This window comes from Bombus bifarius, unplaced genomic scaffold (genome assembly GCF_011952205.1).
Source record: "Bombus bifarius isolate JDL3187 unplaced genomic scaffold, Bbif_JDL3187 scf7180000008358, whole genome shotgun sequence".
NCBI classification, from domain to species: Eukaryota; Metazoa; Arthropoda; class Insecta; order Hymenoptera; family Apidae; genus Bombus; species Bombus bifarius.
This window is the reverse complement of record NW_022884611.1, coordinates 187100-204809: the sequence shown is the minus strand read 5'-3', so window position 1 is coordinate 204809 and position 17710 is coordinate 187100. Positions and strand designations below refer to the sequence as shown.

The 17710-nt window shown below is 29.4% G+C and overlaps 3 protein-coding genes across 5 annotated transcripts in view; 2 read left to right on the top strand and 1 right to left on the bottom strand.

The window, feature by feature from the left end:
* The first annotated feature begins 240 nt into the window (after window positions 1-240).
* On the top strand, window positions 241-1948 carry LOC117212700 (leptin receptor overlapping transcript-like 1). 3 transcript variants are annotated; one of them, XM_033457688.1, is made up of 5 exons: window positions 241-373; window positions 1160-1234; window positions 1362-1560; window positions 1686-1839; window positions 1916-1948. In XM_033457688.1, the coding sequence occupies exons 2-4, from the start codon at window positions 1194-1196 to the stop codon at window positions 1797-1799; spliced, it is 354 nt and encodes a 117-aa protein (XP_033313579.1). In that variant the 5' UTR covers window positions 241-373; window positions 1160-1193; the 3' UTR covers window positions 1800-1839; window positions 1916-1948. The 3 variants fall into 3 exon arrangements, with proteins under 3 accessions (XP_033313579.1, XP_033313578.1, XP_033313581.1); XM_033457687.1 differs by having other exon boundaries at window positions 254-537; XM_033457690.1 differs by lacking the exon at window positions 241-373 and adding an exon at window positions 1007-1090.
* Window positions 1949-2965: 1017 nt separating this feature from the next.
* Window positions 2966-4465, bottom strand: LOC117212693 (tigger transposable element-derived protein 2-like). Its single transcript, XM_033457670.1, has one exon. The coding sequence runs from the start codon at window positions 4463-4465 to the stop codon at window positions 2966-2968; it is 1500 nt and encodes a 499-aa protein (XP_033313561.1).
* A 2032-nt stretch (window positions 4466-6497) lies between these two features.
* LOC117212677 (dynein heavy chain 3, axonemal) overlaps window positions 6498-17710 on the top strand; it is a 33553-nt gene continuing 22340 nt past the window's right edge. The window contains exons 1-8 of the mRNA XM_033457626.1: window positions 6498-6829; window positions 7399-7632; window positions 8530-8759; window positions 8839-9051; window positions 10205-10567; window positions 10651-10861; window positions 12462-12689; window positions 12755-16579. Coding sequence (XP_033313517.1) covers window positions 6824-6829; window positions 7399-7632; window positions 8530-8759; window positions 8839-9051; window positions 10205-10567; window positions 10651-10861; window positions 12462-12689; window positions 12755-16579 — 5310 coding nt within the window. The 5' untranslated portion in view covers window positions 6498-6823. The remainder of the gene's footprint in view (window positions 6830-7398; window positions 7633-8529; window positions 8760-8838; window positions 9052-10204; window positions 10568-10650; window positions 10862-12461; window positions 12690-12754; window positions 16580-17710) is intronic.

Here is a 17710-nt window from a genome sequence, read left to right as displayed (position 1 = left end):
TTGAGCACTGTTACTTTCGTCAATTTAATACGTAAAATTTTGTACTTTATAGCATCCTATAAATATTTTTCATTTTTTTTCTAAATTTCTGAATATATAAGTATTACTAGATATTTATTAACTCAAGATATAGTTTGAAGTACTAAATGGATTGTAATATTTGTATTAAATGTAGATATTCGTAAAAAAAGACTTCTCCTTCTTTTTTAAATTTACACTGTATTCATTAGATAATCTACTAGCATGTGTCTAGTTTTAAAAGTATGTTAGGCTTTAGATGGCTTACGTCACGACATTCTCAAAGTGAAAATACGATAAATATAAGTACATACTTCTTACTTGTCAAATCGGTCTATAATGGCTGGAATTAAAGGTTATTCGGCATATATATTTAATTGCATAAATACATAAGCTTTTATCATAAAATTAAAAAATATGATATTGCCGATGGAAGTTTAATGAAAAAGCTGAATTAAAAATGATACGTCTAAACATAACCTTACTACTGTTATTGTCATTGCTGTCAAATTTTTATATGTAACTAACGCATGTTTATTAATTTATTTTATAAACATATATATACATACTATTTTATTTTTATATAATACAAGTTTACTGTATTTCATTTTACTAACTATATTTTCTTATTATAATCATTTTTAAATATTCTAAACATTTTTGTGTGGTCAGATTTATTAATTAATATTTGTTTTGTATGTTAAACATTTATGAAACAGATATAAGTCTTTTAAATGTTTACATACAAATTTTTAGAGGTATAAAATGTATTATTTCAAATTATAAATTATATTCATAAAATGAAGAAACCAAAAAGATTCATTAGTATAAATTATATAGGTTCTTTTGTTTTTCAAATTTTATGTTTATATGTATATCTTGCATGAATTATTTTATAATTAGATCATTAATCATATTATTTCAAATCATAAAATATGATATAGTTTTTCATTGGACAAATTTGACAACTATGATAATTTATAAAAGTTACATATCTTTTTTATGTATAATAATTTATATAAATTTCCCTTGGTTTGTTCCATGCTAATAATGGCCTTCACTATTAAACAGCGTAAGTATTTTAAAATATAATTCATACAAAATTTTTTAAGACGATTTATAACCAAAAATCCTTTTATAGATTAGTACTTTTGGCATTTGGTGGCTCTATTGGTATGACATTTGTTATACTAGGTTGTGCTTTACCTGTATATAAGTAAGTATTACTATTAATATATAATTATTTATTTTGTATTTAATGCTATTTATATAGTGCTTTAACACTACAAATATAAATTACAATATCAAAATGTGTATTAGATTTTATAATATATTGTTTTCAGAGTATGGTGGCCACTTTTTGTCATACTATTTTACATATTAGCACCAATTCCAACTATAATTGCACGTCGTTATACAAATGATTTTGACAATAATCCTAATCCATGTTTGGAGTTAGCAGTATTCATTACTACAGGTTTCGTTGTATCATCATTTGCTCTTCCTATTGTCTTAGCTCGGTCTCCAATCGATGAACCAGTGGTATAGTCATATATGCATATTTTTTAATCTGATTATTGTACTATTGTATTATATTATTATTATATTAGATTAGATAAAACAATTCACTGATATAAGTGATGTATATTTCCATTATGCATTTTCAGATACAATGGGGCGCTTGTTACTTGACTTTATCAGGTAATATTATTATATATCTAACTCTAGTCGGACTTTTTGCAACCTTTGATCAGGATGGTGTTGGATATAACACATGTTGAAATGGTGTACTTCATTGTACTTATTTATTAATTTTACATGGTAATATTTTGATTTATAATATATTACTTTTGGTACATTTTTTACACTTTGTAACATATAATTTTAATACTTTTAGGTTTTTGCAAGATAAAAAGAAGAATGCAAATCATATATTGCACTGACTGACAGTCATGTGTTGATTCTAAGTCATTGCAACATTTATAGTATATTACTTACATAACATAACAATACTATAACAAAGAGTATTACAATAACCAATACTAAAGTTAATGATTTATTTTGATATTTTTATGCAGTATCCAAAATTTTAGATTTTAAAAAATAAAAATTTTTATAAATCTCTTTGGATAAAATTAAAAAACACAACTATGCTAAAACATGTAAAATTTAATATTTATATTTATTGAGTTTAAGTTCTTGAAAGCAATATTAATAAACAATTTTTTACATTACTTCATACTTCCTGTTATTTTTATTAATTAACAATTATAAATTAAGAATTTAAAAATAAATTAAGAATTAAAAATTAAATTAAGAATTAAATTATAAATTAAGAATTAAATTATAAATTAAGAATTTTAAAATTTATTTATTAACATACATTGAATGCTTCAATTGACTTTATAGTAATTATTAGGTAATATATAATACATTAATTTTTAGTGTTACATATAATAAATGTCTACATCAAATTTAATTAAATTTCTTTCTGATTATTTTAACTTTTATAAAAATATTTTTAAGCATTTAAGGTATATGGAAATAAAAGATATACAACAAAATATACAATATAATACAAAGCAAAAGACAAGCATTCATGTATATATTTTACAAAAAAAAGATACTCAAATCTCCAAAAATACACTATTGTAAAACTATACTACTATGAAAAATTAAGAAATGAATTTTTAATCATTTTGATTACATTGATAGCTAATAATCAACAAAGTAACTACTAAAAGATATAAGCATATAGTACACACGAATTTTTTATTCAAAATTTCTATTCATCCTATTTATGTAATTATTCTGAAAAATTCTTTTGTGGGATAAAAGTATGGGTACAAAATATAAAAGAACGAATGGATACAATTGAAGACAAGAAATGATACACAAAAACATTTGAAACTTCAATCAGAAATCTTTTATCTTATTATATAAAATATTATTGTTGATTATGGTAATGTATTAAAACTTCTGCATGCGATTTAATGAAATCAGGCTGTGTTTTAGTCCAAATTTCCAAACTACGGAACATGCGATCGATTTCTTCCTTTGTTGTAACAGTCGATTCTTCTTCCTCACATTTTACAACTGACTCCAATATTTTGTCAGAAACAACATTTTCTTCGAAGTCTTGGGTTTCTTCGAGGTATTCGACTTCTTCTTTGATAATAATTTGAGTATTTTGCTTACCTAAAAGTCTCCTCCAAGAATGTACAATGTCGGTCACTATTATTTCGTCCCATGTTTCACTAATTAAATCAATGCATTCTTTTATATCGTAATTGGTATAGAACTTCTTTACTTCATTATCATGTTGACGTATTTGACGATAATGCAATTTCTCCCGAAATAATTTTTTAAAATTTGCAATTATACCCTCATCCATTATTTGAATGGTCGAAGGTGTATTAGATGGAAAAATTATTATTTTGAAATGAGAATCTTGGTGTTCTTTTTTAAGAGATATATCACATTTAAAATTTTCAACGAATAACAACACTTTCTCTATACAATGTTCCTGCTGTTGACGCTGCTTTACATTGGGTTTAAAATGATTGGCATACCAATCAGTGAAAATTGTTTCGTCAATAAAACTACTATTTTGACTTCTATATACTATAGGTAACATATGTCTACTATGCTTTAAAGATTGTGGAATCACATATTTAGTAACAAACAATGGCGGTAATTTGTGCGTTCCCGTAGCATTGACACAAAATGCTATTATGATGTGATCTTTTTTTATTTTTTCATTTTGCGACGATTCTTCTTCATTCGACGAGACTTCTTGTGGGAGAATTCTCCACATTAAGGTTGTTTCATATATATTATATATATTTTCTCTATTGATATTTTCCTCATTTAATATTTTTGTTAATGTTTCTGTTGTCAATTGTGTTATCTCATTTGCTTTTCCTTGGCAACCGAAACCGCTTATATTGTATCTTTTTTTAAAACGCCACAGCCAACCTCGACTAGCCGTAAAAGGTGTCGAACATCCAAATTGTTCATGCAATTCCATCGCTTTGGTTTGCAGCATGCTGTCGCGAAGGATATCTCCTTTCATTTGTCGTTCTAAAATCCATTCAAGTAATCGAACATTTGTATCTTCGTGTAAAGATGCACGAGTTCTTTTCATAACCAAACGTCTTGGATTTTTTGAAATTTTTCGAAGTGATAAGATATTCTTTTTATATCGTTCTATAGTCCTTTTGTGAAGACCATACTGCGCAACAAGTTTACCAATTGTGACACCTTCTTCTAATTTCCGAATAATTTCTAAACGTGTTGCGACTGTAGTTTCTTCTTTTTGCATAGAAGTCGATGCTTTTTCAACGATTGGTTTGATTAACTCTTTATCATCTGTTTTGTGCTTATGAAACCCTTCATCTATTAATTTATCGTTAGATAATAATTTTCCTTTAAGTGGCGATGACATAATTACAAAATTGGTACCCTTTATTTATTATGAGATACGTTTTCTATCGATATAATATATGTAATCAGATTTAACAGAGATTCAAAATTATGACTCATTCATGCATAATTGTTGTACAATATATACATACATACATACATACATACATATATATATATATACGTACATATATATATATACGTATATATATATATATATATATATACGTACGTATATGATTACTTTATATATTATTTATGTGATAGATTTTGTAATATGTACATCAATTGTAACTACAAAAAGGAAGGAAATACTATTTGTGCCCAGGCAGCAGAAGCATATAATTCTGTGTCAAGGTCTTCTTTTTTAATTATATTCTGAAATTATTATTATGTGTCAAATACTCAAAACCACGATTATAAAACTGTGTCATAAATTTGGTGGTTCAACAGTCTTAACATTCTCATTACTTGTATAAACATACTCTTTATTATTTAATGATATCACAAAATAGTTGATTCATATATAATTTCAGATTGTAAATTGTAAACTAATTTTGTATTGCGAGTAATATAAAGTAGAATTTAAATAACGTTTCACTTTATTTCACTCACTTTTATTGTTACACTGGTACTTCTAAAGCAAGTTGGAGGTAGATAACAGTGAACAATTCTTGGAATATCTACTTCTATCAATGAACTGTCTGTGACAGCTAAGGGGGCACCACTTGCTATCGATTATATGTGAATAACCGTTTATTATTAGTTATGGTGGAGATATAAATTTTAATATCAAAATGTGACAATGGATTACAATAAAATTTACGTAGTAAAAAAATATGTTACATGAATTTATATGTTCTTATGATTAAAAATAGGATTATTTATTATAATTCTCAACATTTTAATTAAAAAAAAAGAATATAATATAAGTGAACATATATACATATATGTATGAAAGTACGTACTTACATACATATGTATGATTTAATCATCAAAATCTAATATCTTGTTCCTGTTTAAACGGAGACTCGTGTTTATATACGTACATGTGTAAAATGAAAATGAGAGTGTATAATCCGCGACGCGATTGACGGTACTATCTTTGAGTCAATAAACGACTGTTTATTATAAATACGTATAATATTATATGAACTACAATATGCTTGTGAGGTTATGGATGCTGACGATAATCCATGTGATTATAATGAGCTACAGTTGACTTAGTTAATTGATGCTAAACACAAATATAACAGATGTGGCAACAATGATTGATGTAAACATAACCTAGTTAGTATGGCATCCCTCAAATTTACAAAATATTTGTTTGTAGTAGTACAAACTTTTGTACAAAAACAGTACAAAAAAATGTAAGAAGGTTTAATGTTTTACATTACTTTTTTCATAAGTGTTATCTACAAATGTATCTTTTTTTAAATAGAAATGCATATTTCTATATATTGATTATTATTATATTGATTATTAGGAATATTCAGTGTACAAATTAAAAATAGTTTTAAAGCTATTTTATCTTTCATTTTGTCATGTGTAGCAAGTAAAAGACAGGAAGAATATAAGCACAAGAATATTTGTATCGTATTAAAAACAAGTGTTGAAAATATTAAACATCCAGAATAAGGGACAAAAATTAATATTTTTAATATCTAAATTTGAATTATTATTGATTAGCATATACTATGTTTCAATTGATTAAATTTAATAAATATTGTTAACCTATCTATCTTTTATGCGTGAACTTTTCCCTTAAATATTTTGTAATTTTAATCTTTTAATTTTATCATGTTAAATAAATGATATCGTTGTATTTACAACTCTAAATATCTTTAAGTTTACCTTTGTTGGGGTTATTTTATGTACAATAAAATTGTAGTATGCTTTTTTACTTAGACTAATTCAAATGGTATATAATTTTTTAATTTTATTTACCTATTTACTACATTTTATTTGCTTTTTGTACCCTTTCCCCTAATAAGTATAAGGGACATCCATATCATTTACAAAATGCCTTACAGTATCTTTAAACTATGTTATCAGAGAAATTAGTTTCTATTACCTTGTTCTCCAGTTGCCTTATCAACTATCCTACCTCTAATTGGTTAAGATTTTACAGGCTTCGAGTGTTTCCAGGTTCTTTATTTTCTTTTACACTCCAGTACCTCATACTAATGGTGAATCTACACTTATTTTGCTTTTGTATCACATTTTATTTATTTATTCTAAAGTAATTTTGATACTCATTATGTATATAATGGTAGATTTAATGAGTATTAACTCTTTATGGTTACCATAGTTACCCTTCTATTTACAATTAAAATAACTTCTTCAAGATAGTGAACACATCTAACATATAATTGTTTAAATGAAGGTAATACATTCAAAAAACAATAATTATGTATTTTCTATTAAGATTTACATATGAGAAACAATATATAACCATAGATAAATGTCATAATTTTACTATAATTATGAATTATTTTTTTGTAATTTTACATTATTAAGACTGCAGTATATTATATATATATATATATATATATATATATATATATATATATATATATATATAATTTTTATTTATATGTATGTGGTATATTTAATATTTGTGCATAATTGAAAGTATATTTAGGATAAATTCTTGTATTTACTTTATGTTCATATTAGTGATAAAGTTTCCTAAAATTAAATTTTTAAAATGAAGTGATATTAATGAAATATTAAAATGTGATAATGAAATTTAGTATGAGATTGTAAATTTGCATTTACAAATTTGCATTTGTGTCATAGACAATTAAAAATTAAGGTTACATAATTTTTTATGGGTAGAATTACACTATACATTCAATTAACTATATGAACATGTTTACATTAATAACATATCATGCAAACAATTTTGGAACATAATTTAATTTACAACATAATTTCTTTATTTCTGGATAGAAGTTTACTAACTCATCAGCAGAATATATAAAAAAATATAAAAATGTGCAAAAAGAAACATCACCACAGTTTGTAAAGCCTTTATCAAATAATATGATTAGCTTGAAAGATTTAGCAGATGGTACATGGTTGTGGAAAACAATCCAAAAAGAGCATATTAAAACAAATAAAAGATGTAAGAATAAAATATTAAAAACAGGAAAGCAAGAAAACAAAATGTTAACAGAAGAAAAGGTAACATATTGTTAATTTTTATTAATATATAAATTAAATTGCAAAAGTCTACACACAAGAATATTTTAAACATAGTAGCAAGTACACATAATTTTATTTATTATGTCAATTGTAAGGTTTGAATTTCCGTCGATTGAAATTCTGTGTATGGGGTAGAGCATCTTCGCCACAACGTGTGTTCGTGTTTCATATGAAGGTGAATGAATAATTATCCGTAATGCAGCTTTAAATTTTATTTCAGCATAGACAACTTTTTCGATATACACAATCTTCTTATTTTCTATGAATATGAAAATACTTGCTCTGAACATTAAATCACGCATGTAATATCTTTCGTTTAATCTTGTAAATCGACGGTTCCTTAAATTCAAGTTTGAGATATTGACTCATCCTCTGTATAATTCCGATCTTGCACCTTCCGTCTATTACCTACATGATCTATTCAAAGTTCAAAAAGAGTTTAAGTAAACTGGAGGGTTCAAAAAGACATTAATTTTCTTGAAAATTCCATGGTATGATTATGCATTTAATGTTTAATCTACAATATTTTTTACAAGTTGCCACAGTATCATTTAGGACACCAAATATAATTTTCTTCTTTAAGAGTTGTACAAGTAAATTGCGGTTATGTGTCGTTGGTAAAATTTGAGGTTTACAATGCCAATCGAATTGTTCTGAGTTCGTGTAGAAAACTTTGCTGAGTCACAGCGACATTATCACTGATTTTTTATCTCAATAATTAGTAAGGAAAACCTTAAATTAATTTTTTGTTGTTCTTGGTTCTATGATAGGATACTTTTTTTAATAATCAACATGATTAGGCAAGGAGTTTTGAAAATACTGCATTTAATTAGTATTTAGTAATACTTAGTTAATATTATCAAATTAAATTTACAGATGTTTCAAATAACTGAAGCTGAAATCCCGAAATCATTAGAAGAGAAAATAGACGATATATTGAACGAAAGTAATAAGAAACCTGAGGAACTTATTAAGGGAAAGATTCATAGCAAACCAATATATTTTAAAAACTATTGTATGAGTGACAGCGATTTAAATTATTATGATAATACTCACCTTGAAGCAGCAAAAGAACGTATTTCTGATAGATTGCGGAAATTAGAAGAGTTGGTTTATACAATTTCTAATTACTATGTCCGTTTTCATACATAACAACAATTTTAGAAGAAAAATTTTTATTTGTAGTTTTGATGAACTAATAATGGAATTACAATTAGAAATTATTGATACTTATAAACAATTTCTTAAAAAACCTTTGCGCCAGGAACATCCAATTTTAATCATACGGGCGCCTGTTCCGTGGCATCAATCTAAATTGATGGCAGGCCATTTTATGCATTATAATTTATTTATCGGAAATGAAATATTGAGAAATATTCAAAGTTTATATTTTACTAAGTAAGTATTGCAAACATAATATTTTATAATGTAATAATTTTGTATAAGACTTCGTAGATAATTGTAAAAATTAAAAGCGGTGACTATAATAAGTTTTTAATTCTATTGGAACATAGCAATCTTTGTTGGGTATTGAATATAAATGTTTACTATATTTCTAATACACTCTAATCGAAATATGTAGAAATATTTTTTATTGAAAATATATTTTATTTTAAATATTGACAAAATAATTTTCCTAAAAAATTCAGCAAATTGTTAATATAAATATATATATGTATAATCGGCAACGTAAATACATATGTGTCGAATATTTTTTACCACATTATGATATTTACAGTGTTATCATAATCGGTATGTCTCATTTAAACGATGTTACTCATTAATAGTAAAAGTAACACCCGTTCGACCTCATTTATCCATTTCTTCACTTTTCACTGCGACAAATTATTTAAAATTAATTTGATGGAGAATCAAACAAATCATACAAGGAATCATGCACTATCGTAGTTAAGTTGGTTGAACAATTTTAAAAAATATTAAATTATTCCTGTAACTTCAACGAGTATCTAAATATGTATTATTGTTCGTGTAACTTTTTTCGATTTGAGCAGCCTAATTTTCTTACATTTAATTAAATTTTATTAAATCGTTATAAGGAGTGGCAAACAAAAGAAGTATGTTATTAGTTAATCTATGGTCAACAACAAAATTCTTGTCGAAATATAGGATGCAATACGTAACTGACGCCACGGTTTTCAAGATAATAACTTGACAAAATAACTTTTGATAATAACTTGACAAAAAAATGTTTTTAGTAAAAGTTAATTAGCTTTCAATCGACTATAAATGTCAATGTAAGTAATTTTCATAAGATTATTTTTTTTAACAAAAAGTCAAGGTCATATTGATTTTTGTCGTTATTTCGAAAAATCATTTCAAGGTCATATTACGGTGGGTAGATGAATTCGTCATGCCATCAGGTACAACAGTATGAAATCAAAGATATGTAGTATCATTTAAAAAAATCAAGATAATCATACGTGCGTTTGAAAAGGATTTAATCTGTTGAAAATTTCTAAAGGATTTATTTTTGAAGCTGTATGCTTCAAGCTTAAAAATCAATGTGTATGAAAATGATTTATTTTTTCAGATATTATGACGTAACGATCGTTAAGCTTGAAGATTTAGGAGCTATCCCCATTTCAGCAAATGAAATACAGCCTAAAATGAATTTATTATGTAACAAAGCTGTGGATCAACTTGTTAAGTATTGGCTGGCTGACGTTGCTGAATTTTTTTTAGAGAAGAAATACGCATGGTCTCGTTTTATTGAGAAACATTATGATGCATCTATATCACTGATTGAAAAATATTTTAGAAGTGTAAATACTCTTTTATCTTTACAATTGCGAATGATGGTGATGAAAACGTTGAATAATATTAGAGATTTTTTTATGGAATACAGTAAAGGAAATTATTTTAAGGGTGATTTTGAGGATCTAATGTTTTACAAGTAAGTGATTTATTAATATAATAATATATTCATATTAGTTTTGATAATTTGTATACATAATGATCATTAAAGTTACATTTTAGAATTCCCTTTATAACAATAACAGTAGAGCCAGAACTTGGTACAATTAAATTAAATTGTAAACCGAGTATTTTAGAAGTACGTGCAATTATTTCAGAATGTTTTGATAAAGTTATTGAAGTTGGGACAGTGATTCCAAAAATTGAAACGATTTTATTTCCTGAATTGAAGAAGCAGGAGTTCTTATTCTCTGTATCACGATATGAAGAATCGGTAAAGGAAATGTTGTAATTTTTGATCTTTTTAATATTAAACATTTTAATCTTTATATAATTTTGTGTTTCATGTTTTTACTTTATATCCTTATTTCTTAAAATCTAGTTTTATACATATTGCTCTGTTTTATTAATTAATTTTGTATGTAATTGTTTTCAAGCCTGTCTATACAATTGATTCTATTTTAAATTTAATATCTGAAAGGTATTCATGCAAAAATAAATGAAATGATTTTTAAATCGAATAAGTAAGTAGAACTATTATTTATGGAATAATTAAATAGATATTACATATATCAAGCTGAAAGAAATTCACTCGGAAAATGTCTTAATATTAATTAATGCTAAAATTCTCTCGCGGAAAAGTGGCTATATTCCATATGCTTTAATCAAGTAATTGAATCATAACATTTATGCACAGTATTTTTCTTACATATTATACTACGTTATATGTACTTAAAGCAAGAATAGAAAGAAGAAAAATTATGCGGGTAAAAAACCAGTCAGGTATATTGCGAGACTAAGTGATAGCCCAAAAACCAGTCAGATATACCGCGAGATTAAGTGATAGCTCACTCAACATTTCTCTTTATTTCTAAATATACAGTATTTCCTGTTTAAGTGGCAGCGCTCAAATGTCTGAAAAAATATGAATGATACGAAAATATGTTTTACACAAAAACATATATTTTATAGTATCGGGGGAGACATACTATACTGTTATCTATTTGATCTCGCGATGATCTTGAAATATTCTGTAAAGATGACATTAAAATTTTTAAATCGATACTTTCATTTTTTAGTACATATCCTTGTAGTTGATATTCAGACGTTTTCAAAACACTACGAGCTTGTAGCGTTCTTTCGCACTATCCGCCACATATAAACTTTTGCATTCGGTAGAGCAATACGTTTTTATTCAAAACTTTTTCTTGACCCATTTAAAAAAGGAAACGATAAAAATATAATACGACGTTACCTAGGAATCTGCAGGGTGACAAGAAACTGTTTGTCGTGGCTTTTGGAGGTGATGCTGTATCTTCGGATCCGTGGAGAAATTGAATTGGAAAAATTGATCTTGGGCACGATTTTCACAATCAAATTTTTAGTACTCATCACGAGGAACAAAAGTTTCAAAGGAACTATATCTAGGAACTGGGTCACAAATAACCCTCTCTGTTAGAAAAAAATATTTGAAGTTTCATTAATCCTTAAATTGATTTTATTCGTATGTTAAAGTCAGATGTAACACAAAATAACAGATCTGTTCCAATTCGAAGGGATAACACTTCTTAATGTCATAACATATACTTAAGTAGTTAGGTAGGCACCTCGATAACAGCTCATAAGGAATTTAATACGCACAAACGTTTCAAGTGGGCTATCATTATCTCCCGTTCTGTATATTTTAACTGGTATTACTTGAGGCGACGTATAATCTCTATAAGAATTGAATTTTACGAAGAATTTTATTGCATTTCAAAATAATAAACCACTCGTTATTTCATGGTAGCTTTTGATATCGTATGATTAATTTCATATTTTACAAGCTCTATTCTCATTAGTTTTATCATTGTAACATGAAATAAATATTGTAGGTTTTAAGCATAATCACTGATGTACTAAATGTTGTCAGTGCTCATACGATGGGTCCACAAATTTATTTGAAATGTTACGAAGATTTTTTGTACATAATCGATGGCCAAGCTAAACGAAATTTAGACAACTTTTTTAAGATTGAACCCATGCCATATCTACATGAATTTGAACAAAAAATAAAAAGTTACGACCAACTTAGAGAAGAAATTTCAGTGTTTCGTAACAAGGTAAACGTATAAATGATAAATATTTCGCAATAATGTATCAATTTTATCTATATTTTTAATTTTAGATTCCTCTGAGCTTGGTAGAAATTGATTGCACCATTTTAAATAACACTTTAAGGCAAATCCTTTATGATCTTCGCACAGTTATTTGTAATTTCTTTGCAAATGAGTTACGATCCAATAATCGAGATTTGTGCTCTAATTTTGATACAATAGCAGAAAATATTTCAAAAATGCCTGAAAAGACTCAAGATGTTGTTGAGTTGTACAATTACTTGTGCGAGAGTCGAGATTCGACCATGTTTAATTTGAAAAGAAAATTATTGCGTTCTGTAGAATTGATTTTATTCCTTTTTAATTATCAAGCACCAACGGATGATGACATTCACTTAAATACTCGCACCATCACATGGCCGAAAGAAATGGAAACCGTAATGGATCTGGCAAACACAAGATTAAATATGAGAAAAGAATATCTTGAGGAAGTATTGCGTATAAGAAGGGATAATTTTGAACAAAAAATACATAACATGAAATTGGCAATCGACCAATTTAAGAAGAAGGATCCACCTGTACTGACTATGGAGGAGATGGAAGATGCGGTATTGGAAATTGAACATCTTTCTAAAGGGATGGAAGAGATTAGGATAGAAGTTGAAGAGATCAATGAAGAAGAAGGACTTTTAGATATGGAATTGAGTCCATACTTATTAGTTCCCACGATGTCAACGGTTGTCAATGCACTCGATACTCTATGGCATACGGTATTAGATTTTCATAAGAATTATGATAGATGGTTCAATGGTCCATTTTCTGATCTCGATGCCGAAGAAATTAAAGATGAGACTGATAATATCTGGCGCACATTATATAGGCTGGCTCGTATTCTTGCCGACATTCCGGGTGCGCGAAAAATTACTGAAATGATTCGTGGAAAAGTAGAGAAGTTCAAACAATACATCCCACTTTTACAAATTATTTGTACTCCTGGATTACAGGACCGACATTGGAAGCAAATTAGCAAAGTAGTAAATGTGGATATAGTACCAACGCCCACAAGTAGTCTCTTTGACATGGTAGAACTGGGATTATTGGTTCATATAAGTAGACTTGAAGAAATATCGTCTGCTGCTATCAAAGAACACGCGCTCCAACAAAATTTACGAAGGATGAAGGAAGAATGGACAGATGTTAGGTTTCAATTCATACTATATCGTGAAACTGGTGTTCACATATTATCCGCTGTAGATGATATTCATCAATTATTGGACGATCATATTTTGAAAGCTCAAACGATGAGAAGTTCTCCCTTTATAAAAGCTTTCGAAGAGGAGATGCAGGCGTGGGAAAATAAATTACTGCAAATGCAGGATATCATTGATCAGTGGTTAATGTGTCAAGCAACTTGGATGTATCTGGAACCGATATTTAGCAGCGAAGATATAATGCGTCAAATGCCGACAGAAGCGAAGCATTTTAGAAGGATGGATAAAATTTGGCGTAAGATCATGGCATACGCTGTCGAACATAATCGTGTACTTGATGCTACAGGTATGCTAAATATATTGCAAGAATTAACGTTATGTAACTCATTATTGGAAGAAATACAGAAAGGTTTAAACGAATATCTAGAGAAGAAACGTTTATTCTTCCCAAGGTTTTTCTTTCTGTCAAATGACGAACTCTTAGAAATACTCTCTGAAACTAAGGATCCACAGAGAGTACAGCCCCACTTGAAGAAGTGTTTTGAAGGTATTAGTAAATTGCGATTTACTAAAGATGAAGAAATTATTGGAATGTTATCGGATGAAGAAGAGTATGTTCCATTAAGTGGAAAGATTTATCCAGCGGATGCAAAAGGCATGGTTGAGAAATGGTTGTGTCAAGTAGAAGAACTTATGAGAGCTTCCCTTCGAGACATTGCCGAGGAAAGTATTATCGCATATTTCGATACTGTTAGAGAAGAATGGATATTTTCTTGGCCTGGTCAAATTGTTATTTGTTGCAGTCAAATACATTGGACTAGCGAAGTTTGCGAATCATTCGAAGATCATTCTACGAGAGATTATTTACAGACATGTAATCATCAAATAGAAAAAACGGTCACTTTAGTGAGAGGTAGATTGGAACCGGGCGCGAGAATAACAATAAATGCTTTGATTGTGATAGATGTTCATGCTCGAGATGTAGTACGACTGCTCATTGACAAACAAGTGACTAACATTATGGATTTTGATTGGATATCACAACTGAGATATTATTGGTTGGACAATAGTATTTTGGTCACAATAATTACGACCTCTGTAGCATATGCTTTCGAGTATCTTGGGAATACTCCAAGACTTGTAATAACACCATTAACTGATCGATGCTACAGAACTTTAATGAGTGCATTAAAATTAAATCTTGGTGGTTCACCCGAAGGCCCCGCAGGAACTGGTAAAACAGAAACAGCAAAAGATCTTGCAAAAGCTGTCGCTAAACAATGCGTCGTTTTCAATTGTTCGGATGGACTTGATTTTCAAGCAATGGGTAAATTTTTTAAAGGGCTTGCACAATCTGGAGCATGGGCCTGTTTTGATGAATTTAACAGAATAGATCTAGAAGTTCTCTCGGTGATCGCTCAGCAAATTTTAACCATTCAGATGGCTATAAGTTTACAATTGGAGAAATTTATGTTTGAGGGTACAGAGATTAAATTAAATCCCACTTACTATGTTATCATAACAATGAATCCTGGTTATGCTGGACGTCAAGAACTTCCTGATAATTTAAAAGTTCTTTTCCGTACAGTAGCAATGATGGTACCAGATTACGCTATGATAGGAGAAATTACTTTATATTCTTTCGGTTTCATAGACGCCAAGAATCTTGCAGAGAAGATAGTTCATACGTATAAATTATGTTCTGAACAATTAAGTTCACAAAATCATTATGATTATGGCATGCGAGCTGTAAAAACCGTGCTTACTGCTGCTGGAAATTTGAAGTTGAAATATCCCATGCAAAATGAATCTGTTTTGATTCTTCAAGCGATCATTGACGTCAATCTTCCGAAATTTTTGGCTCAAGATATTCCTCTATTTAATGGGATATACACAGATCTTTTCCCTGATACCAGTTTACCAGAACCTTATCGCGAGGAATTAATAGAGTTAGTTAGAAATGTTTTGAAGAAACGAAATCTTCAAGCCACGCCTTGGTACATGGAAAAAATAATCCAAATTTACGAGATGTTGTTGGTACGTCATGGTTTGATGATCGTAGGTCGTACATTAAGCGGAAAAACCCAAGCGTATCAGGTTTTGGCCGAAGCTTTGGGCGAGTTAGCTGGTAAAAGACGCGCTACTATGAGAGAATTTTCAACGATTTATAAGATTATTAATCCAAAAGCTATTACTTTGGATCAGTTATATGGTAGTTTTGATCCAGTATCGCACGAATGGAGCGATGGTGTCTTGGCAAACATTTTCAGGGAATTTGCACAAGCTATATCGCCCGAACGGAAGTGGATAGTTTTCGATGGACCTGTTGATGCTATATGGATTGAAAGTATGAATACGGTGCTTGATGATAATAAGAAACTCTGCCTGATGTCTGGAGAAATTATACAAATGTCACATAAAATGAATATGATGTTTGAACCAGCTGATTTGGAACATGCTTCACCAGCTACTGTCAGTAGATGTGGCATGATTTATATGGAACCATCTCAACTTGGTTGGAATGCATTATTTGACTCATACAAAACATACCTTAAAAATAAGTTACTTATCGAACAATATGAGTTAATTATTGAATTGATCGAATGGTTGACAGAGCCAATTCTGTATTTTGTACAGTATTATTGTAAAACATTTGTGGAAGCGTCAGATCTTCATATGTTCTTAGTAAGTAGAAATATATTTCTAATATATTTACATTAATTGTATGGTAGATGCGTTCTTAACCTCTTCTCAGATAATAGATATACATACAAAATTGTAACATTATATATATGTAATATATTTGTCGGAGATGAAAGGACATCGAAGCCTCCCCCTGGAACTTCGGGATAATCCCCTAACATTGTAATCTAGAGTCTACTACAGCTGTAATTAAACAATCGTAGTTATTCAATCCGATTGTAATTGTTCGAAATTAGTGATAGTGAGCTTTGGCTCGAGGCGACAGTCTGTCGCCCAACGTAGCCGCGGTCAACGGGACGGGCGCTTCGTCTAACAAATGTGTGGAGTGATAGTATGACCCTCATTAAAGGAAATACCCATAGAGGTACCTTTTTTTTTTTTTATTTATTAAAATTACAATCAATTCTCGCGTTGAGAATAATAGCAGTAAAACATTCCAACGGTTCCTTCGGACAATGAATACCAGATGTTGAGGCACTTACACAGCACAAGTTCAGTTAGCCCGAGGACCCGTTATAAAACCTGGGTTTTTTTGGTAATTAAGATCTTTCAAACGGACAGGCAGTCTTTGTCTCAAATTGACCAATTGACAGCGACGTCAATTTCTCTTACTTTCGGGACGAGGGCTATACTCGACGAATCCGAGGATCTCGTGTCCTTAGATGTGGGGTGTGCTCCATCATAGTTTTCCTCGGTTCCAACTTCGTCCTCTGGCGGCATTCAGATATCGTATGTTCGTAAGAACCGCAGTGGCGGCACTTGATCCGGAGGGCGGATGACCTGCTTCGTTTATTTCCGGAGCCCGATGATGGCCTCCGTGATGGGGACGTCCGCCTCTCCTCGTAGAAGAAAGGCTTCATTTCTCTTTGGAATTGTTTCACCGACTTGATATCACTCGTGAGTGCTAGTCGTTTAAAACGTTCGTCGCGCGAGCCCAGCAGATAGAGAACGGTGGCGGTGATTATCTCTTCCCTTGTTGAATGTCGCCACTTCGAAGCCAGGAGGGAGACAAGACGGTTTCCGTACGCCCCTGGTGTTTCGTTCTCCCGCTGTAGTTCCTCGGATACCTTGATTAGCGATGAGGCTGCTGTTTCGTGGCCAATGAAGTGCGCG

Excerpts from the sequence above, each read along its gene's own strand:
- LOC117212700 (XM_033457687.1), top strand. The coding sequence starts at position 479 with ATGATACGTCTAAACATAACCTTACTACTGTTATTGTCATTGCTGTCA. Across the intron at positions 538-1,159 it reads TTGCTGTCAAATTTTTATAT|ATTAGTACTTTTGGCATTTG; the intron begins GTAACTAACGCA and ends ATCCTTTTATAG. Across the intron at positions 1,561-1,685 it reads CTCCAATCGATGAACCAGTG|ATACAATGGGGCGCTTGTTA; the intron begins GTATAGTCATAT and ends ATGCATTTTCAG.
- LOC117212693 (XM_033457670.1), bottom strand. The coding sequence starts at position 4,465 with ATGTCATCGCCACTTAAAGGAAAATTATTATCTAACGATAAATTAATA.